Raw genomic sequence first — 27,160 nt, 5'->3', positions numbered from 1 at the left:
GCATTCCTCAGCATCTGTGATTCTTCATATGAACTAAAACATTTATAAATAATGTATACATAATAATTTATATTGCTGTATGTGTTATTGATGCATAAGAATAAATTAATTTTATTATTATTTCATGGATTAAGCACATTGACTCCAACTGTGAAGCTGCAAAGTTCTTTTTGATCAACCCTTGTATTAAGATTTGATTTTAAATTAATCCCAGTATACCACTTGAAACATGAGGCATCAAGTGAACATTTCTGGTGAGCCACTTGTTCATTCTTTACACCCGGCAATGACATGACATCATCGTCAGTACACGTTTTCATTAAATGAGAAGATCGAGTTGCATTGGCTCCCAATATAGCTTAATCTCCTCCCACCTTGCTACTCTGGCATCATGCTTTGTGCATGTGTCACATCACGAACGCAGTGTTCACATTAGAAGTCGTATTTGTTTTTGTAATGTGGAGTACATAAAAAGATCGAAGTCAACAAAAATTTTGAATCAGGCATTAAGCTCTGCAGTATAAGTGTAACTTTTGATGCAAATGAGGGGATTAGTGAGGATTGGGCTGGAAAAGACCGCAAAGGCGCAAAATCGCTGCTGTGCCCAATTTTAACTGTGGACAGTCTAGCAAAGTAATGAAACAAAGAAAATTCCACTCATGCTCACAGTTAGGCCCACTGATGACAAAGTTCAGCAGGGCTCTTTCAAGGTCGCAAAAGCATGTTTGGCAGATATTTGCCTGTACTTATTTTGTTGTAAGGGAGTGTTCAAAATTTTCTTGCGATAAGTAGTATACTCTGGAGTGATTTATGGGTGAAATTATTACCACATTCTTATATCATTTCACATGTTATTTTCACACTAAACCGCAATATGGCACTCTAATTGTGTTGATGAGTCTGACGTAAGCAACGTAGAAGAGGAAGCACTGCATCTTCTACCTCCGGAGTTAGCGGAGTTGTTTAAAAGTGATGAAGATTTCAATTTATTTAGTAATTTGGAGTGACACGGATGGTTTGGTAAATGTGTTAGCATGTTATTTATGCTATAGTTATCTGAATAACTCACTGGGGGGGAGGAGGTGACATGGACATGAACAGGGACATGGAGATGCTTGTAATAACTGTACACATTCACACGTCAATATACAATGTGCAATATTATGGCAACTACTGTGTAGTGTTTTTACCTCCCTCAATTTTCTTGCCTAGTTTATCTTTTTGCCTCTTTTACATTTCATTGCTAACTCTTGCACTGTGTGTATTTCTGCATCTTCTGTATATCTTTATCTCTTGTGTTTTTTCTTGTGTATTTTGTATTTTACTGCTACTGGACACAGAATTTCCCTGAAGGAGTAATCCCAAGGGATTAATAAAGTTGAGTCTAAGTCTAAGTCTAATAACTCTTAATATGTTATGTTAACATGTTAACCAGGCACATTCTGAGTTCGTTGTTTATTTGTCATGTAACATTAGCAACGTTAGGTTTCCTCCCACATCCTAAAAACATGGTTGGTAGGCCAATTGAACACTCCAAATTGCCCCTAGGTGTGAGTGCTGATGGTTATTCGTCTCTGTGTGCCCTGCGATTGGCTGGCAACCGGTTCAGGGTGTCCCCCGCCTACTGCCCGATGACTGCTGGGATAGGCTCCAGCACGCCCGCGACCCCCGTGGGGACAAGCGGTATAGAAAATAGGATGGATGGATGGCTGGTGCGATTTGTACTCCGGAGCGATATATTTAAAAAATAAATTGACTTTTTAGAGACTAGTAAATGTGATTTTCTTTCTATCTTTTCTGTCAAGCAATTAAAATAAAAAAAGATTTTCAGTAACAATCAAAGTATTTTTTTTTTTTTAATGAAGAGGAAAAATCCATATCAATCATGAGCCCCTAAACGTACATAGTCTTTGCTCTGAGCCTCTTGGTAGTCGTCCTCCACTTTATCATCATCATCATCATCATCATCACCATTGCTCTCATCTTAAAAAATAAAAATAAAAGAAGTGTGAACAAGGTTGTACTATATAAAACATTGCATGACATAAATTGAACAATAATAGAATAGGCTGGGTAAGGAAACAGCTGCTGTAAAAATTTCCATCCAAATCCTGCCCATTTTACAATAGGAAACAAGTCAACAATATACATGTAGACACAAGGACAAATCATTGGTATCTCTCCGTTCCTTAAAAAAAATAATTTGAATAATAATAAAACGTCTACCTTATGATTTTGCTGTTCAACATTTTGAGAAGTGGCGGCACGGTGGTTTCTCCGGGTACTTCGGTTTCCTTCCACATCCCAAAAACATGCAAGGTAGGCTGATTGAGCACTCCAAATTGCCCGTAGGTGTGAGTGCGAGTGTGGATGGTTGCTTGTCTCTGCGTGCCCTGTGATTAGCGGCAAACCAGTTCAGTGTTCCCTGCCGACTGCCCAATGACTGTTGGGATAGGCTCCAGCACGCCCACAACCTTGTGCGGACAAGCGGTACAGAAAATGGATGGAGGGATGAATGGGCCTTTTGAGGCAATTAATGATATTATTGATACTTCTGCATCTCTCAGCAAATGTTTTGGCTCGCTGTTCATGAGAAATCTGCTCAGGTTGTCTCAAGTTTCAAGGATGCAGGAGTAATATTTCATTATGATTTATTATGTGTTATTATACATTTGTGATTGTTGTGGAAAGTGTGTTGTAAATAACAAACAGGAGCAGAGGAGCCACAACTTGTTGTCTCTGCTTGGCCCCAGCTGATCTCAAGCCGGCGATGAGAGGAAACTACCGGAGAAGACCTTTCTGCTGTTAGATGATATGATGAATTGACGTGCAAAATAGCTTATCTGCTAATGTTTGCTTGCAGAGACTCTGCAAGAAAAACATGCAAACATTTGTTGATTTTCCCACCCCATAGAGTTACTATGTAACTTAGGGACCTCAAACCAAATAAAAGTGGGGTTGATGAGAGAACTGATTAGAATTGTGAGAGAACCATACAGCTCTCCGATTCTCCTTGCAAGAAATTGAAAACGTCTTCTCTCTTCAATATTAATGTGTTGTTTAGGAAATAAACCTAACAATGTTCAATAGGATTTACAGTAGATCAAGGCTCGTAGAAGACCATTTCAAAATAGGCCAGTAGTTATTATTCTGTTGCAAGACCCATAATCGAGAACAAGCTTTCTGACTCTGGGCGGCACATTTCTCTCTCGAATACCTTGAGATTTCACTGTACCCCAGCCCCAGAACATACATTTGTAATGTTCACAGTAGGGACAAGGTTCTTTTCTTGGTATGTTTCATTTTTACACCTGTTAACATAGACTGATCTTGACAAAATCTGAGGTGGGCCACCTCCTTGGAGGCGCTGCTATGGAGATTTCCTTCTTGCACCACTTCACCTTGTTAAATGGACTCTGACATTAGATTGTTCTGATTAACACTGTATAGCACAATATTGTGTTAAATGTTGCTCACTCAGCATCCAATGTAGCCTGGTCGTCCTGGATTTGCCCCTTTGTGGCCTTTTCTAAAGATTTCCCATTTTTGCCCAGAATGAGGAAAGGCAGTTCAGAAAATGGATGAATGGATGATTTTTGTCCTTGCGCTCCAGTGGGGTTAAGATCAGGGGGGGCTGTTTTAATACGTCAGCTGTGGGCATGTGAAGCCCTTTCAGACTTCTGTGATTAAGCACAATATCAATAAATTTCACTTGACTTGACTCCTTTGTTGTCTCCCATGAAGTCCACCTTGGCTCCAACAATGATGGATGGTGCGATTTGACGCTGCTTGACATTGATATTGGAGTTCATCTTTAATTGCTTTGGAAGTTGTTCTGACCTCTTTTGTTACTGTTTGCATTATTTGTCTTTTCAATTTGCCATAAATGTTCCTCCTGTGGCCATTTTTAGGACAGTTCCCCACATACACTGTGACTTACAGTCCTGATGTGAAACTATAGTCCCAGAAACATCAAGCTGCTTAGATATGATCTTAAAACCTTTACCTTTAACATTCTTGTTTATATTCTCCTGCGAAAACTCGCACTTCACTTCCTCTTGTCCATCACGTTTAGTGTTTTACACACCATTTCAACCAACAGGACATTGACTACTTGTCATTACATTTTCATTTATCATTACCATCTTTCATTTATTTATTCATCCTGATGAGGGACGAAGGCATAATGGAGCCTATCCCAGCAATCTTTGGGCGGTTGGCAGGGTACACCATGAACTGGTCGTGCTAGCTAAATCGCAGGGCAGGCATAGACAACTATTCACACTCACAATCACCTGTACGGACAATTTGGAGTGCTCACTCGGACTACAATGCATGTTTTTGTAATGTGGAAGGAAACCGGAGTACCGGAGAAAAACCACGCAGGCACGGGGAGAACATGCAAACTCCACACAGGAAGGCCGGAGCCAGAATAAAACCCTGCACCTCTGAACCACTGCCCCACCGTGTCACCCTATTATTTCTTTTATTTTTAATACTTTTGTTTCATTCACAGAGAGGTACCAACAACATTTTCCATGTACCGTATTTTTCGGACTAAAAGTCGTTCCAGAATATAAGTCGCATCAGCCATAAAATGCACAATAAAGAGGGAAAAAACATATATTAAACCGGAGTTTAAGTCGCATTTTGGGGGAAATTTATTTGACAAAATCCAACACCAAGAACAGACATGAACCAGCAACTACAGGCTAAACGATACGATATGCTAACGTGACATAAACACAAACGAGGAGCTGAGAACGGGCCTGCCGTAACATTAACAGTTATCCAAATAACTATAATATAAATAACACCTTTATCAAACCATCTGTGTCACTCCAAATCGTTAAATCCATCAATCGAATTCTTCGTCCTTTATGTAAACAACGCCGCGTGTATGCCGCGCCGCTGACATCGTCAGTTGCAGTTCAAATTAGCGAGTAATCCCTCGCTACATCGCGGTTCATTTATTGCGGTTTCACTACCTCGTGGATTTTTGAACTTTGAAAATTTGTGAATAATTTTACATATAAGTCGCTCCTGAGTATAAATCGCCCCCCCCCCCCACCCAAACTATTAAAAAAAAAAATGCGACTTACACTCCGAAAAATACGGTATGTACATCAACTCAACAACATAGAGAAAAACATAGTTCACCTTTATTTACTCTAAGGTACTGGTACCATTTTGACTACTTTTTACACAATAGTACACAGCAATTTTGTTTTCAAAGATTAGATCAACAATCATGATTTTAGCTTTACAATAATCTCATGTCTTTACCTGAAGTTGCCACCATATCAAGATCATCATGTTGTCTTCCAGGCAAGGGGAAGCGGTATGCGGATTGATCTGATGTCAGTGGTAGACGGGTTTTAGGCAGGCAACTTCTCATTAGCTGAACAGATGACTCTATCAGCGACTCCTGACATTTATTCAACAAGTATGTCTGCAAAAATAAAAATACTCAAAACACTAATAAAATGACAGACCAACATTCGAACATTAGCTGAATCACTCGTTTGCGCTTCAAATCTGGTCATCAATATTGTCTGTACTGTTATCAAGCGCATTTGATGTATGATTAACACTCACACACTGTGCCATAATGCTTCCTATTTGAGATCTGGAAGAGTGCTTGAAACGTCTGTGTGAATGCGTTTCAACTGTTATTCTGCACCAAAATTATTTTTTTCAATATTCTGACACGTATTTCCCAAAACATGCACTTCAGCTGATTTAAATCATTTTTACATCAAAGATTTGACCTCAATAAATGTATCTAAAAAAGAACTTTTTACATAGCAAATATTTCCCTTGATTGCATTAAGAATTCACATTTTTCATGATAACAATTATGAATGAATGAAATCATTTTACCTGATCTGTCCAACTTATTTTGGACTCAGGAAGTATTTTTCACATTTCAAAAATCCTCAGGTTTTTCCAAAAATACACATTTCCTTCTCAAAATTACCAATTAAATGGGAGAGACATTTTTATAAGATTACATCATTCTCTTGTGTTTATCAATCAAACAAAAAAGCAATTACATATTTTAAAAGTCCAGCTCATTTGAGATGTTCAGGCTTCTATTGATCATACTATTGTAAGTCTGAAAGCGCTTTTACAAATTTTCATATTAATATAAATTTCAAAACAATCAAAGAAATCACCGATCAGGGCAGAATGCAAAATCCTTATCGATTTGCCTTATTGTTTTCACAACATAACTGTCTTGCTGAATGTTAGCTTGCAAGTTATTAGCATGTTAGTGTTTAATGAATTAATTTGTGGATCTCAGTGGTTGCCACTCCACAAGGCCTGTTTGAAACATGAGGCCTCTTAATATCTATATAGGTGACATGAGCTAGGTTATTCTGTCACTGTGACCTGTCCTTCTGGCCTGGCATTTTCTTATCTTTTGTTTATTTTGTGATATTGCACTTCTGTTGATTTAGATTTTTTTTATTTTCAAAGTCCTTGTTTTCCTATTTTATTTCTATTACGTTAATTCTTACCTGCACTCCTGCATTTGGGTCCTCAACCATGCCACAACATAACAATCTAAACTTAGTAGTGTTCCGAGTTTAGCAGGCTTGTGTCAATTAGTGGAGCCCAAAGTTTCAGGCAAACATAGTGCATCCGCAGTTGGCTTTTATGCTGCACTGTCATGTAACATGGGGGTAGAGATGGTCCAAATGGTAGAATATGGATTGGTCACAGGAATAAATTGGCAGAGCTGAAATTCCAAATTTGTCCAAAAGATGGCGCCAGACCAAAACGTGAGACCAAAAGAGGGGCCAGAATAAGCTAAACCAGTTAAAATCGAAAAGAGGAACACGGTGTCAGAGTGTAAGTCACGCATGGAGGCACAAATGAAATTTTTATTATGTGATTTTTATTTTTTGATTTCTTTGCTTGGCTAAAAATGTATTCTGTAACCGCTTTAAGCAATATTATTTGTTATTTCGATCAAGGGACCCGCCACTATGAGAATAGTGGCGTGACATAAATTGTTTGGAGAAGCACAAATGAAATTTTTATTATGTGAATTTTATTTTTTGATTTCTTTGCTTGGCTAAAAATGTATTCTGTAACCGCTTTAAGCAATATTATTTGTTATTTCGATCAAGGGACCCGCCACTATGAGAATAGTGGCGTGACATAAATTGTTTGGAGAAGCACAAATGAAATTTTTATTATGTGATTTTTATTTTTTGATTTTTTTTTGCTTGGCTAAAAATGTATTCTGTAACCGCTTTAAGCAATATTATTTGTCAATTCGAAATTGTTTAAGAAAGTGGGTCAAGGGTGAAAAGGGGAAGTGAAAGGTTTTACCACTAGCTGTGCATTTGGTGGAAAGTACTGCGTGGTCAGGGCGGAAACAGCTGCTGAAGGCCACAGATAACCGGGCGTGGGGAAACTGGCCAGTTCCCTCTATAGGCGTGAGAAAGCTGGCCAGTCCCTTCTATAGGCGTGGGAAAACTGGGCAGTCTTACCCTATAGGGAAAGTACCGGAGAAAAGAAAGGGGAGGGGGGGGACGGAGAGGTCTATAAAAGGTCCTGCTGGAGTAGCTTCAGGGCTTTTTTCCCCCAAAAGAGCGCTTATACGTGAAGAGGCCCGGAGGAGTTTCAAGATTTTTTCCAAAGTCCCGAAGATCTTTGTGTGAGACGCAGGATCGCTGGACTGAAATTAACTTGGATTTACTCCCAAAAATTGGACTGGACAACTTTATAGGAGGAATAGGTGAGAGGGATTTATATTTTTTATGTATTTTAGCGAGAGGGGGGAATAGTCATCGGGCCGCCGGATTCCTCGTGGCCAGCCTGTTTCTTTAATTTGGATTTTAGAAGCAAGATCGAACTGATCACTCGACTTTGCTTTCACCAAAAATAGCACGCAGCTGGTAATTACCGCTTCCCTTTTTTTTTTTTTATGAACTGTGTTTTGCAATCGAATTGTTCTGGGATTGAATGATTTTATTAACACGGGTATCAGTGAGTGAAATTGTTCAGTTTCTGGGGTAATTGAGATTTGTAATTCTATTCCATGTTTCTTCAATAAATGTGTTTTGTATATTACTTACTTCGTTGTGCGCGGATTTGTGCTAAATATGCAACCGATGGTTTGGGGCCGATTTAAATAAAATAAATTAACGGAAGTGTTTAAATCGGATTATTATTTTGGGTAGAACGGAAAGTTATTTAACTATTTGAAAGGCTCAGGCCCGCTTCCCCTTTTTGACGGGCCGCGTAAAAAGTAACTCTGAGCAAGTTAGAGAATTAAATAACTTTCGTAAATATTTAACGGAAGAGTTGAGTTCGTTGAAAGTGAATTCGGTTGAGAATTTACTTCCTTTAAATAACATAACGACGATGATTAAAATAAATCAGTGAAGTTGGTGGAGGATAAAAGTATTTCGATTGTCCGTCGGGCGCGGCCCAGTTCCCCTTTTTGACGGGCCGCGTAAAAAGTAACTCTGAGCAAGTTAGAGAATTAAATAACTTTCGTAAATATTTAACGGAAGAGTTGAGTTCGTTGAAAGTGAATTCGGTTGAGAATTTACTTCCTTTAAATAACATAACGACGATGATTAAAATAAATCAGTGAAGTTGGTGGAGGATAAAAGTATTTCGATTGTCCGTCGGGCGCGGCCCAGTTCCCCTTTTTGTCGGGCCGGGTCAAAAGTTAAATAGGACACGATCAAAAAAATAGACTTGCCTTCCAAATTAATTATTGGGCAAATCTAAATACAGCATGACATTTTTATTCGTTTAAGAAAGTCGCTATTCTTTTCGAAGCAATTAAGTGGGGTGAAGAACTCCGACGGTCAAGTGCTAGATCTACGTATACGAAGTTAGAATTAATCATATAAAGTGCATTAATTTTCTTCTTAAATGCTATTAATGTCACACTTTTATTAATTCGATTCCCTTTCGAATGAAAAAGTTGGTCGGCTCGCTGCATGAGCGACCAAGTGGAACGGACCCATATCAACATTTACTTCGGCAAAACTAGTGCTTGGGTGCGCTATACAAACGAATCCCTGAGGTCTTAACAAAGACATCTAATAAATATCCGTAATGAATAAGAACTTCAAACATTAGCGGGGAGCCATCAATACGATGCGGTCACTTCGAAGTCCTGCCTCGAATTGAGTTACTCGGCACGCGCTTCGGGTGACTTGAGAGGGATTGGCGTCGTACAGAAATTAGATTGATTCCGGAGGAGTTAATTTAACTCGGTGGTTAGATTACGGACGAATCTCCGAACCCGGCTAAAACAAACCCGTTACTGGGAAGCCGGGGGCACCTTAATCCGAGAGGTGCGTTTGACAGCACGGAAATGGAATAAGGTGCCAACTGAACTGAAGTTATCATCAAGTGTAAATGCTTTCAAAAGTGAACTGAACTAACTGAAAAATTGGTTTAATGTCAATAAGTTATCGCTAAGTTTGGGTGAGAAACTATATTTAATGGGTTAGAGTCTAACCGTTAAACACGAGGTCTGGGGAGAAAAAAAAAATATGTTTATTGAGTTAGACACTTAAAGAACAACAAATTAAAATGACTGTACATTTAACTGAAATTGAGTAAATAAAAACTAATTTCTTGGAATGATCATTGATGCCAAACTCAGTTGGAAGCCACATATAGATGGTATTAAAACAAGAGAAAAGTTATAGCTATTCTTTGTACAAGTGGTCATATTGTGGTGTGTTGTTGTTTGTTAGAAGAAATTACAGTCGTATGCAAAAGTTTAGGCACCCCTGATCATTTTCATGATTTCCCTTTATAAATCATTGGTTGTTCGCATTATCAATTTCAGTTAAATATAGTATCATATAGCAGACAAACACAGTAACATTTGAGAAGTGAAATGAAGTTTATAGGATTTACAGAAAGTGTGCAATCATTACTTGAACAAAATCTATTTGGGCACCTCAACAGAAAAATCCTTCTTTTGCAAAAACTAATAGCCTCTAAACGCTTCCTATTGTCACGACCCGTCTCCATTCGTTTCCTTGTGTCTATGTTGTCATGTTTTCTGTTCGCGTCACCCCTCCCCTCCTGTCTGCTCACAAACAATGTACTAATCACTGTCACCTGCCTCTTGTTACCTGTCGTGTATTTAAGTCCTGTCTGCGTGTCACGCCCCTGTTGGATTGTTCTTGTCACTTTGTCTGTTCTGTTTCTTTGTCGCTCTGTTTCAGTTAGTTTAGTCCAGTGGTTCTTAACCGGGGGTGTTAACCCTAGCCCCCTAGCGGTGCAAGAATGCTTCCTAGGGGGTGCGAGGATACCCTGGGGGGAATTTACAATTTTCGAGGCTAATGGTCGGGTAACCGCAAAAAGTGAAAATTTCTGGAAATCAAGAAGTCATTGTGTTAATTGGCATTGGGGATAATGCTAATTAAGCCTTATAGCTGTAAAGTAAACAAATTATTATTATAATAATTATTTAGGGTTAGGGTTAGGGGTGCGAGAACTGGTTGGTGAATTGAATGGGGTGCGAACAAGGAAAAAGGTTAAGAACCACTGGTTTAGTCTCTATGTCTGCAAGTCATGTCATTATGCCCGTTCCTGTTAGTTTGTTCCCCTCATCCTCCCTTCCAACTCCCCTTTCCCTTAATAAACCCTGGTCCAAGCTGCATTTGGTCGCCCTGTTCCATTCTCGCACGTGACACCTATAGCTTCCAATGAGAGTCTGGATTCTGGTTGAATGTATTTTGACCATTCTTCTTTACAAAACGCCTCCAGCTACGGGTATTTAAGGTGGCCAGTTGCAAGTTGTTCTTCTCTTTAAATCTTCTCTGAAGAGTGGCAACATGGGAGCCTCAAAACAACTGACAAATGACCTGAAAACAAAGATTGTTCAACCTCGTAGTTTAGGGGAAGGATACAAAAAGCTAACCCAGAGATTTCATCTGTCAGTTTGCACTGTGAGGAACATAGTGAGGAAATGGAAGACCATAGGCACAGTTCTAGTTAAGGCCAGGAGTGGCAGGCCAAGAAAAATCTCAGATAAGCAGAGGCGATAGATGGTGAGACAAGTCAAAGTCAACCCACAGAGCGGCTCCAAAGACCTACAACATGATCTTCATGCAGATGGTGACACTGCATCATTTAACTATTCAGTGCACTTTGTACAAGGAGATGCTGTATGGGAGAATAATGCGGCAGAAGCCTTTTCTGTGCACATGCCACAAACAGAGTCGTTTGAGGTATGCTAAAGCAGGGGTTCCCAACCACCGGTCCGCGGACCGTTACCGGTCCGTGGGTCACTTGGTACCGGGCTGCCAAGCCGCACAGAAAAAAAAAAAAATTATCGACGATCAATTGATTCGGGTCAAGACGCTCGTCCTGGTCACGTGACATATCACCTCAGTCGAGCCCACGAAGTAAGCAAATATGAGCAAGAAACAGAGATGTTTGGAAAGCTTCTTCGGAAAGGGAAAAAAAGCCCAATGAGGAGACAGAAGAAGAAGAGGCTACGACTTCTAAGAAAAGGAAAGCTGCATTTAAAAGAAAATGTCAAAGTCAAAAAGTCAAAGTCATCTTTATTGTCAATTTCTCCACATGCCAAAGACACCCAAAGAAACCGAAATTTCGTTCCCCCCTATCCCACGGTGACAAGACATGGCCCACAAAAGACAATCAAGTAAACAAGTAAACAACAGCGTGCTGAATAAATAATGAATAAATAACACAACAAATAAATAAATAAGAGGAGCAAAAAGGAGCAAGTGAGCGTACAGCAGACATTCCAGAAAATAGCGCAACAGTGCCGCACGCTACGCAGAAGGGGGTAGCGAGTTCAGGGTCCTAACAGCCTGGAGAAAGAAGCTGTTGGCGAGTCTAGTGGTGCGAGAGCGCAGGCTCCTACACCTCTTCCCAGAGGGCAGAAGGTCAAACAAAGTGTGAGCCGGGTGACTCACATCTCTCGCAATCGAGGTTGCCTTGCGGGCGAGATGGGAGGTGTAAATGTCCTTCAGGGAGGGGAGCGAAGCACCAATAATCTTACCAGCCGTATTCACTATGCGCTGCAGGGCCTTCAAGTTCAGTGCAGTTACCACCCCAGACAGCGATGCAACTGGTGAGGACACTCTCAATGGTGCCATGGTAGAACGTAGACAGGACTGCCTGAGGAGCACATGCACACCTGAGCTTTAGCAGGAAGTACAGGCGGCGCTGAGCTTTCTTTGCCAGTGACGAGGTGTTTGCAGACCAGGAGAGGTCCTCACTGATGTGCACCCCCAAGAACTTGGTGCAGCTTACCCTCTCCACCACAGCACCGTCGATGATCAGTGGCAGGTGTTTTGTGTGACCTTCCGGAAGTCAACAACGATTTCCTTGGTCTTGTTTACGTTCAGCAGGAGGTTGTTGTCCCTGCACCACATGGTCAGAAGGTCAACTTCCGACCTGTACCGAGTTTCGTCGCCCTTCGTGATGAGACCCACCAGAGTCGTGTCGTCAGCAAACTTCACTATGCGGTTGTCGCTGTAGGTCGCAGTGCAGTCATGCGTCACCAGGGTGAAGAGCAATGGACTGAGCACGCAGCCCTGGGGGGCCCCCGTGCTCAGCGTGATGCTGGCGGAGATCTTGTCGCCAACACGCACCACCTGAGGCCTCTGACAGAGGAAGTCCAGTAGCCAGTTGCAGAGGGAGGTACTGAGGCCCAGCTCGTCGAGTTTGCAGATGAGTCGCTGCGGCACAATGGTGTTGAAGGCAGAGCTGAAGTCCACAAACAGCAACCTCACATATGAGTCCTTTCTCTCGAGGTGGGTGAGGGCTGAGTGGAGGGCAGAGCAGATGGCATCCTCAGAGGACCGTTTGGCATGGTGCGCAAACTGGAAAGGGTCAATGGTGGGGGGGAGAACGGATTTGATGTGCTCCATGACAAGCCGCTCAAAGCACTTCATGATGATGGGCGTCAGTGCCACAGGGCGGTAGTCATTGAAGCAGGACGGTGCAGGTTTCTTCGGCACAGGAACGATGGTGGCAGCCTTGAAACACGAGGGGACGATGGCCTGCTGCAGGGAAACGTTAAAGATGTCCGTGAAGACACCCGACAGCTCCCCAGCGCAGTCCTTCAGCGCTCGACCCGGGATGTTGTCAGGGCCCGCCTCCTTACAGGTGTCAATAGCGGCAAGCGCCCTCCTCACTCCGTCGGCAGAGAGGCGCAGGGGAGTCCTACTTAAAATATGGATTTATCGCCACAGGTGACTCTGACGCGCCGAGCCCATTCTGCATAATATGTGGCGACAGGCTAGCTAACGAGGCAATGAAGCCTTCAAAACTGCTTCGGCACATGGAGACCAAGCATCCTGCACGAAAAGACAAACCTTAACCACTTAGGGTGTCATTGCCTATATGGGACCGGCTCGTTTCTGAGAAACAAGCTCAGTCCTCCCACTAATTCAACGTAATGGTGAGTTTTACTTTTATGTCGTTTATACTTGTTTTTATGCCAGTCGTATCAGTTTATTTCATCGTATTTATATAATTATTATACATGTATTATTTATTTATACAAATGAATTATTGATTTATATAAAAGCCGGTCCGCGAAAATATTTCTGACACGTAACCGGTCCGTGGCACAAAAAAGGTTGGGTACTACTGTGCTAAAGTACATTTGGACAAGCCAGCTTAATTTTGGAATGAGGTGCTGTGGACTAATGAAACTAAAATTTAGTTAATTGGACATAACAAGGGGCGGTATGCATGGAGGAAGAAGAACACAGCATTCCATGACAAACACTTGCTACACACAGTAAAATTTGGTGGTGGTTCCATCATGCTGTGGGGCTGTGTGGCCAGTGCAGGTACTGGCAATCTTGTTAAAGTTGAAGGTCGCATGGATTCGTTGCGGTAATGAGTAAAATAGGAGTCGGTGGAAGTAGTAGTATTAGTAGGACAAGGAGAAGGAAAAGGACCGGCAAAAGTAGTACCTGAGTAGTATGATAAAGAAGTCGTATGCCTCCATGGGACACTAAATTGTCTCTGCCCAGAGCACTGCGTGCAATTTTACAAAAGCAATGCAGCAGTGCCTGGAGGATTTCAGTGGCAGAGTGATTAGTGTCCTTACTGTGCCATTCATCATACAGCAGTAAGAGACCAGACACATAACCCTTGGTCACTGCTGAGCAGATGTTATCTTCTGTTGAAAACAGGAACAGTGAAACAGGACAAACACAGAAAATGTCAGCATGTTTTCCAGCTGTAGTTTGCATCTGACAGTATAATGCTCAAATGTAGTTTATGCACTTAAGAACATCCACTGTTGCAGTACATCAAGGTCATTGGATTTCAACATATTTTTGTCTGTTTTTGGAAGCTACTCAATTTTCTAAGTATTAAATTGTTCATTTTACTTACTAATTTTTGATCGTTGCATCGGCCCACTATTTTGTTGACTACAGGGGTGGAGGGGCCTTATGTGATACATTTTTGTTAAGTTTGGTTTGTGAAAAGTAAAAAAAACATTTTAATTGGGGTTTCGGCCTGTTAGATAAATTGTATATATATGTTATCATGCGTTCCCTAATGAGTACTTATTAATAAAGTTATTGCGCAGAATGCTTGCTGTTTCTTCTTGCAGACATCACCCAGTCCACAACAAGTCAAACGATGCTGTCTGGAGCTTCCTGACCTTCTACACATCTGGGAATCCAAGAAAGGTGTTGATGTCTGCACATGTCATTTTGTCTATGCACTCTTTTCACATGACTACTTTGTTTCCCATAACATTCACTTTTCGTTTCTCATGGGATCCTGTCCGCGACTTCTAGTTTCACATAGAATCTCGTTTCTTCACTCATGAGACAAAGCCCACGCTTTCCCCCCCCACCTATCAGGGGCTAGTCTCACATTGTAGGTAGGGCATTCCTAAATAAAAAGAGAGGAGTGTAAACAAGACCTTTAGTGTATTTTGGATTGCTGTAAGTCTGGATGTACTCCTCGCGAGAAAAGATCAACATTCTGTCTCACTGGTTTTGTCTGCTGATCCTTTTGCTGAATCTGAACCTAACAGATTTTTGGGGGCTCGTCCGGGATCTCAATAGGACTATTTCTGGTTCCGGCCGACTTTTCGACGCAGGACAAGTCCTTGGCCAAGGCATATAGATAGAGAAACCCTTTTCACGGGGCTGTCTTGATCAGTCGGTTGGACGCCGGAGTGGTTGACGAGATCATCCGAGGAGAAGGCCCAGCAGACTGTGAGTACGAATCTTGATTCTGTTGAAGTAATGAAAGTGCAGTGACAAGAGGTCACTTAAAACCTTGACAATTCTAGACCCTATCAAGTGCAATTAGAAACAGTAAATTCTACTGGGATGTTGGAGTCCCCTGACTGATGAGTCAGTTAAATTCCATGGGAAAGCGGACCCATCTGTTTTCTAGAGAAGTACAGGTAATTTGGAGCAGTTAAATTCCGCTGAGGTGTCGTGGGCCTCCTAATTAACCTTCCTAATGTGTTAGTGTTAGCTTTCTGCTGCCATCTGTGGTGTTTTCTTAACTCTGGTTTAGCTGGTTTGGCTTCTTTATCCGTGAAAAGATAGGTTTTATATCTGCTTTGGGGAAAAAGCAAAAATAGGGTTTTTCTTACACAATAGGAAGGTTAGAGAGTTTAGATTTTGTTAAGTTCCACGGGAGGGCGGACTCCCCTGCTTGCCTGTGGGAAGATAAGAGTGCGCATTGTCTGTGTGTGTGTGTGTGTGATTTGACTGAGAGTGATCTCCTTTGAGCTCTCCTTTGTGTAAAATACACGGGACTGTAAACCGTGGCTTTGTGTGGACGAAAGCAGGGATTCTCCGTTTCCTCCACACATCGAATATTTTACCACTGTCCTGTGAATAAAGTTGGCTTTAGGACACTGTAGGTGCCATTCGAATTGCCAACTCCGAAATTTAGAGAAATAAACCATGGGAAAATCAAATAGCAAACAAAAGCCGCTACCCCGACATGAATTGAAATGCAAGGGGTCGGCACCGACAATATAAAATATCTTGACAAATGCATATTTTGGACAGAGGGGATTGCATTATGTGACGTGGCGGTGGCGAGGCTCTCCGCACTTCAGTTGCTCCCCCCACCCTTGTTATCAGCTGGGAAGATTGTCATGTCTATGTTGTGGGCCCGTGTGTTTGTTTATGTGTATGTTTGTCTTTGTGTATCAGTTCGTTATAAAGGTTGGAATTGCGTTAAATTGGTGCACGAAAGCGGTGTGCTAGACAATGGTTTATCAGATTTGCATTGTTAAATGTAAAAATTAGAAATGATAGAATAATCTGAGGGTTGTGGTCAGAAACTCGTCCAACGAGGAGAGTGCCCAGCCCTCATAAAAATGTGAGAGTAGGAGAGAACATACATTGTAGTATTGGATAAAATTAAATTATTGATTCGTTATGACATAAGACTATACAAGGACACATGTAAGGACAAGTCAAAGATTTGAATCACTTAGAGTTAAAAACAACATTGCAAGGGGGGCACTTTTTATCAAAAGAACACCAAGTAAAGTATTAAGTAGTGGGCATTCGTGATTGGGATTGAATTAAGGATAAAATTAGGTCAATGATTAGAAATCAATGGTGCTCTACACAAAAAGGCTTAAATTTTAATGGGGAAATATTTGGAGTACTGACCCTCTCTCTGCACGTTGTTGGTTTACATAGGTCATGGGCCTAGTTTATTTGGTTTTGTTTGTGGTTTGGGGTTATTTTGTTTATTGTTAAGGTGTTTCTTGTTATTCTCTTATCCCCTGCATTGCAAATGTCTTCTTGATGCAGATAGGTTAACAGGCTGGGACTTTAGTGAGGAGATAATTTGTCGATTGATGGGGGTTAGTAATTGTCCAAATTCTAGTCACATGTTTTGAGGGACCACAGCAACAACATTATATTTAATTTCCAGGCCATTATTTAGTATGATATGACGGTGTCTAGCTAAGTAGACTGTTCTATCAAAAAATGTGAGAGTGAAGGAGGAGGTTTGATTTGTAATCTGACATTTGGGTCCCATTTTGAAGAGCATAGATTGTTTTTGTTTGTTTATTTTTAAGATATGTTTAACAGTTTATCTCGGTGCAGTAAGGATATAGAAATTTTGCAAGACTTAAAATTAAAAATTAAAACGCAAAATTACATTCTCATTTTCCCAGATGTGAGGGAAATTGAAAGATAAGGAAGACGAAGAAAAGATAAAAAAGAACTTGCTGTTGCACAGACAGGAAGATGATGACACAGTGTCAGCGCGAGCTCGCTTAAGAACCGCAGCTGAGAATGTGATGAGTGACGATGAGAAAAATGATCAAATTACAAAGACAGATGATGTGGCACGGCAAAGCGAACCATCCTTTTCGTCTTTGTACCCCAAATTAAACAACTCATTGCTTCCTATAATTTGAGAGGTGATGAAATACAACAGGTTTTCATGGCATCCTTAACCAAACATTGGGCAAGCGTTAAAGACACCTGGAGTCCTTTTGATCTCCAGGGCCGTCCATTGGAATATAACGGGGTGCCATTACAAATACAAATTGACCAACTATTGCAGGATAAAAATAAAATTTCAACGTAGAGCAAATTACACAGACATTGGCCGACCTAAACAAAGAGGATGTTAGGGTTTTCCAGGTTATCTTTATCGTAGGATTATGTTGGAATGTAGACTGTAATGATTAAATCAATCATGTCTTGCCCTCACAATGTAATGATTGAATCAATCACGTCTGGCCCTCACAATGCAGAGTAAGATGAAGTGGTTGCTTCCTCTGCTTGATTGACCAGCTGCAGGGGAAGCAATCAAAGTTGTTCTGTTTCCCACAACAGTGTAAAACACCCCCTGCTCTGATCTTATGAGAGGCCGGGGGTTCACCAAACCTGTCCACTCACCCCCACTCTGTTCCTCCTAATAAATATGCCCTTGCAGGGAGGAGACTTTCAGACTTCATTCGATAATCGCTGTTCAGACAGCGACGAATGGACTCTCCACCTGCAGGTGTCTAAAAGAACTTGCTTGTCTCCTGTTTGGTTCTTGCAAAATAAGTTGGAGTGAGCAAATCTCTAACAGAGGAGATGAGTTGTTTGAAGACTTTAGACACAGACCAGGAAGAGTGTTCAACTGATGTCTATGATCAACAACTCAAAAATGCTCTGCATGCAAATTTGCGACCAGTATTATGTGGAAAATGAATAAATTCAACAAATTTTTTTCCTATAGAATGGTGCCGTTTGGGTTTGAAGTACAAAGTCGCTTCAAAGGAGGAAAAGCATGATTTAAGATACGCGATTGATCAATGAGAAGGCCCTTGTGCCAGGGGTGTCAAACTCATTTGTTCGCGGGCCGTGGTTTAGGCATGGCTTCTTTTGGAGGGCCAGTATGACTGTCATAACCGAGTAGATGTGTGAGCGCCTCATATTGTGGGGGCTGCGGAATAAGCTGACGAGTACCTCGCTTTCAAATCAGACAAGTAAAAACTGGTCTGATATTTGAAATTTAACATATTACTAAAGGTGAAGATAATTTGCGATTCGAGTGATGGCACATGTATATGAAGCACAATTTGACACCTGTGCCTTATACAAAGGTAAAGTTGGATTGGAATTTGATGAAACGGATATGGACATCCACATATTCCATTAGAGTTTAAATTGCTTGCAATGTAATTGCGATTTAATTAACACCTGTGTGATTGATTGATTGATTGATTGATTGATTGATTGATTGATTGGTTGATTGATTGATTGATTGATTGAGTGAGCGAGCGAGCGAGCGAGCGAGTGAGTGACTTTTCTGTCGCCTGCACGTCATCTTTCCTGCATGGCTACGTTGCTGTCTCAGCCACATCTGACCGTTGGAAGATGCACGACACTCAATCCTGCCACTCTCGTTCCCCTTCCTGGCGACGGCGAATTCCATGATTGTGTCGATGCTGCCCAACAAGTTGCTAAAGCTCGGCCTGATTTGGAAGATACGCCTCTGCCAGATGGTCATGTGGTTTTTGTTGATGGGTCTTCTAAGAAAAATGAATCTGGTGTGACCCTTACTGGGTATGCCATTGTTACTGCCGACATGGGTTTGGAGGCTGCTAAACTGCCATCCAATATGTCTGCACAGGCCGCTGAGCTCATTGCTTTGACTGGGGCCTGCAAATTGTTTGTAAACAAATCCGTCACTATCTGGACTGATAGTCAGTATGCTTTTGCTACAGTACACGTGTTTGCTCAGCAGTGGAGCAACCGTGGCATGATAACTTCTGCAGGGAAGCCCGTCACCCATTCCACATTGCTGACTCAACTTTTGGACGCTGTCCAGCTGCCTTTAAAGATAGCAGTTTGCAAATGTGCTGCTCACACTGCGTGCTCTGATCCTGTTTCTCTCGGTAATGCTTTTGCTGACAAATCCGCGAAGGCCGCTGCAGAAGGCCTGCTCCGTGTCCTCTCGTCTCTCATGGCTCATGATTCGATGTCACACATCCCCCCTGATGTGTTGCTTGACATGCAGTCTCAGAGCCCCTCCCAGGAACGGCTCTCTTGGGAAAGACTGGGTGCAACTAAAAACACTGTTTGTCATTTTGTGTGACCTTTGGGCAAACCTGTCTTGCCTCATAACTTGTTCAAATGGGCTGCTATTTCGAGTCATGGGGTCACCCATGTCTCGACGGGGGGTATGGTGAAACAAGTTGAGGCTATTTATACAACGTACGGCTTTGCAGCTTTTTCAAAACAATTTTGCAGAGCGTGTTTGATCTGTGCTAAACATAACCCACAAGGCAATTTAAGACCTCAGAGAGGGAAATTCCCGACTCCATTGTATCTGTTTCAGATAATACATATGGATTATATCCAATTACATAAATGTGAAGGGAAAGAATATTGTTTAGTCATAATAGACGCATTTTCTAAATGGGTAGAAACATTTCCTACCAAACATGCTGATGCACTCGCAGTGGCAAAAGCCTTATGCAAAGACATCATTCCAAGATACGGTATTCCAGAAAAAATTTACAGCGACAATGGTCCACATTTTGTAAATCAGATAGTGCCTAACATTGGGAGAATGTTCCTCATAAATCTAAAGAACCATTGTTCCTATCGTTCACAATCAGTTGTTGAGAGCTCTAACGCGACTATAAAAAACAGATTAAAGAAATGTATGGAAGAAACCAAACGACCATGGACTCAGTGCTTAGACCTGGTCAAAATGTACATAAATATTACAAGTACAACAGGGCTAACTCCCTATGAAACAATGTTTGGAAGGCCTTACAGGCTTCCTCAGTTCAAGAACACATGGGAGATCCCCGAGGAAGCCACGTTAGCTGATTACATGAGAAAAATGTTGGAAGGTCAAAAGAATCTAACCAATAACACTGATGATGAACCCATTTCTCCGCAGGAAGACCCCAAAGTGGTACCGGGAGACTGGGTTTTGATCAAGAGTATCAAGAGGAAGAATTGGCATTCACCCAAGTGGGAAGGTCCCTTTTTGGTACTACTCACGACACCTAATGCTTTGAAAATAGCCGAACGCAACACGTGGATTCATTTATCTCATTGTAAAAAGGTGATCTCTGCAGACCCAACCTAAGTACGGAAGGTGAGCAAAGTCTGGTAATAGTGCCTGATCCTGGTGCCAAGATCCAGGGTTGACACGAAAGCTAGCAGAAGCCAATTTCCAAGACACCAACCCGAAGCTCAGGGTGTTGACTCTGAGGAGATCCAAAAACATGAGCATTAGAGAGTCATTTGGTGAGTGCTTTAATCAGGCTGTGCCATGTGTTTTTGGTTGCTTTTGCTGGTTTGTGTTACCATTGTGTTTTTTTCGGGGGTTATTTTATTTGGAGGGATAGAGTACCATGAGCCTCGAACATTCTTCTCTCAGGCGACTGCTAATGCTAATTCTAATCAATATGGCTCATGGGGAGAAATTGCTAGACATAAGCGCGACACTAAATCCCCTTTTGATCATGTTGTTTGTGTTCCAGGAGCCGTCCGTGTTCCAACTTGTGTACCATGGCTTTTGTCTTGGGCTTATAATAACTCATTAATGTTTACTGTGGCTCCTAATACATCTTCTTCTATTATTTTACCTTTGAAAAGTTTGAAAGGGTTTCGTAATGGTCACCCCACTACTGGAGATAAATGGCTCGGGTATTGGTGGTATTTAACTGGCCACCCGGTTAACACCGGCTGGGGCACCCTTGTCACCACACAAATGCGAGGGTATTGGCCCTCTGGTTCCAGTGACGAGGCTGTGTTCTTTGCTAAACGAGTGACTTTGATAAATCGGGGCACAAGGCTCCTTTTGACTCTTACACTCCCTGATGGTCAAATTCGTCCTCCAAATGCCACCTTGTTTAACACTTCTTGTTGGGGTTTTCAACTGTGGGCTTGGTCCTCTGGAGTCGATCCTCGCTTTCCTATTGCTATTTGCCTTAATAGAACAATGTCGGTCGCAGACCGTCCCGTTACAAATAAATACACCCTGTCAGCAGGAGCAAAAATCACGAGTACGCTCCTCACTGATGTAGACAGCTATTTTGTGGCCTCCACAGGGATAAGCGGTCATACTAACAACTGGCTTCTTATGGCTGAGCAGGCCGCAAAGATGGCTGGCGCCAGTTGCGTTGCATGCATGGGTCCAAGACCTCTTTTGAAAATCATACCTGCGAATATAGGTCCTAAGTGTGCTGTTACTTTAATGTTAAGCCTGTCCATTTCACCCACTCATGATTGTTTTAAATGGGATAAGGTTTACCCTGTTGCCTCTATGACAAAATATAAACCCCTTTTTTCGTCCGATGTAGCTAAGGGTAATTTTACATGTCTTAGATTACCTGGTACCGGTGAGAAGCTCGGCGCCCTACCTCCTCTATGGTGTGGGTCCATGACCAATGTCACTGCCCCTTTTTTGCCCATTGCTCGTAGTGATGTTTGGTTTTGGTGTAATAGTAACAAACTTTATGATAGGTTGCCTTTCGACAGCTCCGGAATTTGCGCTTTGGTAACCCTATTGCTACCTGTTCATTTGATACCGATGTCCTCTTATGATCTGACATCTTTTGCTAAGTCCGTGGTTCCCGTATTCTGGCCGAGAGCGAAACGAAGCGCCGAATGGCGGGGCGCGGCTAATCCAACTTACATTGACGCCATTGGTGTTCCTAGAGGAGTACCGGATGAGTATAAGCTGGTGAATCAGATAGCAGCTGGTTTTGGATCCGCCCTGTGTTGGTGGTGTACTATTAACAAAAATGTTGACAGGATTAACTACGTCCATTACAACGTGCAGAGGCTTGGAAACTGGTCCGAGGCGGGTTTCAAGGCGGTCCACTCCCAACTGGCCGCTACTTCCCTCATGGCTTTCCAGAATCGAATGGCCCTTGACATGCTACTCTCAAAGGAGGTCGGTGTCTGCGCCATGTTCGGTGAGCAATGTTGCACGTTTATTCCGAATAATACTGCAGCCGGCGGAAGCCTGTCCCAGGCCCTTGAGGGCCTGCGGACCTTGAACGGGAAGATGAAGGAGCACAGTGGGGTGAACACAAAGGTTTGGACCGACTGGTTGAACGTGTTCGGAAAGTACCGCACCCTGGTTTCCTCTGCCCTGGTCTCCATAGCCGTTTTCTCTGCCATTTTGACCTTGTGTGGATGTTGTTGTATCCCTTGTCTCCGATCCCTAATTAACAGATTAATTACAACTGCTATCTCTCCACCAGTTGAGACTTTCCCGTTGCTCCAAAGGGATGACCTTTCGATCGACGCGGGTTCCTTCTCTAGTGACGACCCGGTCGACGACTCTATTGTGGTAAACCTGTCCCGTTTGTTTCTTGACCCTAGCTTTGCCGATTATGACTCAGTTTCCTCCCGTGTGTAAGTTAGTTCTTGCGAAATGTGATCCCTCGGCTGAAAATCTTTTTGAAGTGGCCATATGGGTGATGAGTTGTTCTCCGGGAACTTATGATAAAACAGGGGGGAATTGTTAGATAAATTGTATATATATGTTATCATGCGTTCCCTAATGAGTACTTATTAATAAAGTTATTGCGCAGAATGCTTGCTGTTTCTTCTTGCAGACATCACCCAGTCCACAACAAGTCAAACGATGCTGTCTGGAGCTTCCTGACCTTCTACACATCTGGGAATCCAAGAAAGGTGTTGATGTCTGCACATGTCATTTTGTCTATGCACTCTTCACATGACTACTTTGTTTCCCATAACATTCACTTTTCGTTTCTCATGGGATCCTGTCCGCGACTTCTAGTTTCACATAGAATCTCGTTTCTTCACTCATGAGACAAAGCCCACGCTTTCCCCCCCCCCACCTATCAGGGGCTAGTCTCACATTGTAGGTAGGGCATTCCTAAATAAAAAGAGAGGAGTGTAAACAAGACCTTTAGTGTATTTTGGATTGCTGTAAGTCTGGATGCACTCCTCGCGAGAAAAGATCAACATTCTGTCTCACTGGTTTTGTCTGCTGATCCTTTTGCTGAATCTGAACCTAACACGGCCCCTACTACAACGGTCCGAGGCCCGGCATTTTATCTTTCTGAGTCTGAACGATCATCTATTTTGAAACCAGATTCTCTCCTACACCACTTGTTGGCACAATTTTATGAGGATGCTGCGAGTAAAATTGCATAGGAGTACACAATGTTTATTATTATATTATATTGTGGTGTTTGCATACAGAATTCCCCCATGGAACTAAGAGTTGAATAGTGTGTTGGGAATGTGGTGTTTGTGGTAATGCACTTCCATTGTTACTCCTATTCCTCGTTTTACGAGTATGTACAGCAAAGTCTTTTGCGACAGACCTTGTGAATCTCCTTTCCTTCGACACCACAATACCATTGCATTTATGCCAGTCGTATCATTTTATTTTGTTGTATTTATCCACCACCTTAAAAACCTTCCACCCTTCCATCGATCCATCCATCCATCTTCTACCACTTATCTGGAGTTGGATCGCGGGGGCAGCAGCTTTAGGAGGTGTTAGGGTTTTTCAAATTATCCTTATCTTATGATTATGTTGGAATGCAACCGGTAATAAATAACCTACCTTGTCTCATCCTACACAAGGTCGTAAAACATCCCCTGATATGTTTTGACTAGAGCACAAGGGCTTCCTATTCAGTCTACTCTTACCCCCACTCTTTCTCTTAATAAATATGTCCTTGCAGTTGGGAGAGTCCCAGACTTCATCCTGTAGCGAGTGAACTCTCCACCTGCAGGTGTCTAAAAGAACTTGCTTGTCTCCCGTGTGGTTCTTGCAAAATAAGTTGGAGTGAGCAAATCTCTAACAGGAGGGACGCTCAGACTTGCTTCTCAGCAGCCACTTCGTCCAGCTCATCCAGGGGGATCCCAAGGCGTTCCCAGGCCAGCCAAGAGACATAGTCTCTCCAGCGCGTCCTGGGTTGTCCACGGGGTCTCCTGCCGGTGGGACATGCCTGGAACACCTAGCCGGGGAGGCGTTCAGGAGGCATCCTGATGAGATGCCCGAGCCACCTCATTTGGCTCCTCTCAACGTAGAGGCGCAGCGGCTCGACTCCGAGTCCCTCATGGATGACCGAGCTTCTCACCCTATCGCTAAGGGAGAGACCGGACACCTTGCGGAGGAAACTCATGTCAGCCGCTTGTATCAGGGTTCTTGTTCTTTCTGTCACGACCCATAGCTCGTGACCAAAGGTGAGGGTAGGAGCGTCGATCGACCGGTAAATCGAGAGCTTCGCCTTTCGGCTCAGCTCTCTCTTCACTACGACGGACCTGTACAGAGTCAGCATCACAGCAGATGCTGCACCGATCCATCTGTCGATCTCACGCTCAATCCTGCCCTCACTTGTGAACAAGACCCCAATATACTTGAACTGCTCCACTTGGGGCAGGATCTCATCCCGGAGAGGGCATTCCACTCTTTTCCGACCGAGGACCATGGTCTCGGATTTGGAGGTGCTGAGTTTCTTCCCGACCGCTTCACACTCGGCTGCAAACCGCTCCAGCGATAGCTGGAGATCATGGCTTGAAGAAGCCAACAGCACCACATCGTCTGCAAAAAAACAGAGATGCAATGCTGAGGTCACCAAACTGGACACCTTCAACGCCTCGGCTGCACCTAGAAATTCTGTCCATAAAAGTTATGAACAAAATCGGTGACAAAGGGCAGCCTTGGCGGAGTCCAACCCTCACTGGGAACGAATCCGACTTACTGCCGGAAATGCGGACCAAACTCTGGCATCGATGATACAGGGACCGAACCGCCCTTATCAGTTGGCTCGGCACCCCGTACTCCCGAAGCACCCTCCACAGAACTTCCCAAGGGACACGGTCGAACGCCTTCTCCAAGTCCACAAAACACATGTGGACTGGTTGAGCGAACTTCCATGCACCCTTGAGGATCCTGCCGAGGGTATAGAACTGGTTCACTGTTCCACGGTCAGGACGAAAACCACACTGCTCCTCCTGAATCCGAGGTTCGATCTCCCGGCGGACCCTCCTCTCCAGCACCCCTGAATAGACCTTACCAGGGAGCCTGAGGAGTGTGATTTCTCTGTAGTTGGAATACACCCTCCGATTCCCCTTCTTAAAGAGGGGAACCACCACCCCAGTCTACCAATCCAGAGGCACTGTCCCTGATGTCCACGCAATTTTGTAGAGGCGTGTCAGCCAGGACAGCCCCGCAACATCTAGAGCCTTTAAGAACTCCGGGCGAATCTCATCCGCCCCCGGGGCCTTGCCCTTGAGGAGCTTTTTAACTACCTCGGTGACTTCGACCCCAGAGATCTGAGAGTCCACTTCAGATTCTCCAGGCCCTGCTTCCACAATGGAATTGAGGAGGTCTTCGAAGTATTCTCCCCACCGACTCACAATGTCTCGAGTTGAGGTCAGCAGCACACCGTCCCCACTGTAAACAGTGTTAACGATGCACTGCTTCCCCCTTTTATTCTAAAGTGATTTTATACAATATAGATGATTCTAGAATGTGATGTTGGCCAATACCACAGTACCTTATGTCACTGAAACTGGGCCCCTATGACCAAATAAGACAATTTACACATCCTGTATTATTTAACCATGCAATAAAGTACACCAAAAGAAAACATGTTGACTAAAGCCAATTGTTGTGGAGACAATGACCATATATAAATCATGTTAAGTCTTACTGTTAGATGGTAAATGGCTGGACAAACTTACTTGAGGAAAGCAGAGCAGCGAATGCAATAATGGATGCCCTGTAAAACAGAAATAATCAAGTCTGACTCACAAAAAAGTAACAAAACAGCATTTTGAAATTATTTATTATTGCATCCATCTTGCCATCCATTCTCTACTGCTTATCTCATGGTTCGGTTGCTGGGGCAGCAGCTTTGGCGGAGAAGTCCAGACTTCCCTTTCCAAGGCATTTATTACAACTCTTCCAGGGGGATCCAGAGGAATTCCCAGTGAGACAGCCTCTCCAGTGTATCCAGGTTCGCCCTTAGGTTGCTAATGGCGGAAAACGCCTGGAAATCCTCATCAGGGAGGAATCCTAACCGGATGCACTCGCCACCTCATCTGGTTCCTTTCAACATGGAGGAGCGGCGGCTCCACTCAGTCCCTCCCGGATGACTGAGCTTCTCAATTTCTCTCTCCGTGGAAGAAACTCATTTTGGGCACTTGTAACTGGGACCTTGTTCTTTCTGACCAGCTCATAACCATTGGCTCATATCCTTCACCATGACAGATCAATGTGGTCCACATCACATACGCTGCACCAATTCGCTTGTTAATCTCTTCCATCCTGCCCTCACTCATGAACAAGACCTTCCTCTTGGAACAGGATCTCATCCTTAACCCGGAGAGGGTCTCCCTTTATCAGACTAAGGAGCATGGTCTGAGATTTGGAGGGGATGATTTTCATCCCAACTGCTTCATACTTGGCTGAGAATCGCTCCATGAGAGTTGGAGATTACGCCTTGAAACAGGACATGCCTGCAGTACCACATAAAAAAGCAGAGATGCAACACTGAGACCACCAAACCAGACCTCCTCAATGCCTGGGCTGCAAATAGAAAATCTGTCCATGAAAGGTATGCGCAGAATTACTGACAAAGGGCAGCCTTGGCAGAGTTTAATCCTCACTGGAAACAAATTCAATTTACTGTCTGCAATCTGAA

The 27,160-nt window shown here is 43.0% G+C and overlaps 1 protein-coding gene across 15 annotated transcripts in view; it reads right to left on the bottom strand.

Annotated features, from left to right (window-relative positions):
* LOC125970552 (cytosolic carboxypeptidase 4) overlaps positions 1-27,160 on the bottom strand; it is a 104,922-nt gene that overhangs the window by 34,114 nt on the left and 43,648 nt on the right. For 12 of the 15 annotated variants that reach the window (XM_049722938.1, XM_049722942.1, XM_049722939.2 and 9 more), the window contains 4 exons: positions 26,199-26,236; positions 13,959-14,167; positions 5,287-5,452; positions 1,904-1,983 (listed from right to left, as the gene is read on the bottom strand). In XM_049722938.1, coding sequence (XP_049578895.1) covers positions 1,904-1,983; positions 5,287-5,452; positions 13,959-14,167; positions 26,199-26,236 — 493 coding nt within the window. Of the gene's footprint in view, positions 1-1,903; positions 1,984-5,286; positions 5,453-13,958; positions 14,168-14,926; positions 15,244-26,198; positions 26,237-27,160 lie in introns of all 15 variants that reach the window. The other 3 variants (XM_049722948.1, XM_049722949.1, XM_049722947.1) reach the window with 3 other exon arrangements.

The sequence above is a fragment of the Syngnathus scovelli genome, chromosome 6 (genome assembly GCF_024217435.2).
Source record: "Syngnathus scovelli strain Florida chromosome 6, RoL_Ssco_1.2, whole genome shotgun sequence".
Lineage (NCBI taxonomy): Eukaryota > Metazoa > Chordata > Actinopteri > Syngnathiformes > Syngnathidae > Syngnathus > Syngnathus scovelli.
Note: the sequence above shows the minus strand (reverse complement) of the source record. Positions and strands in the feature narration are given on the sequence as shown.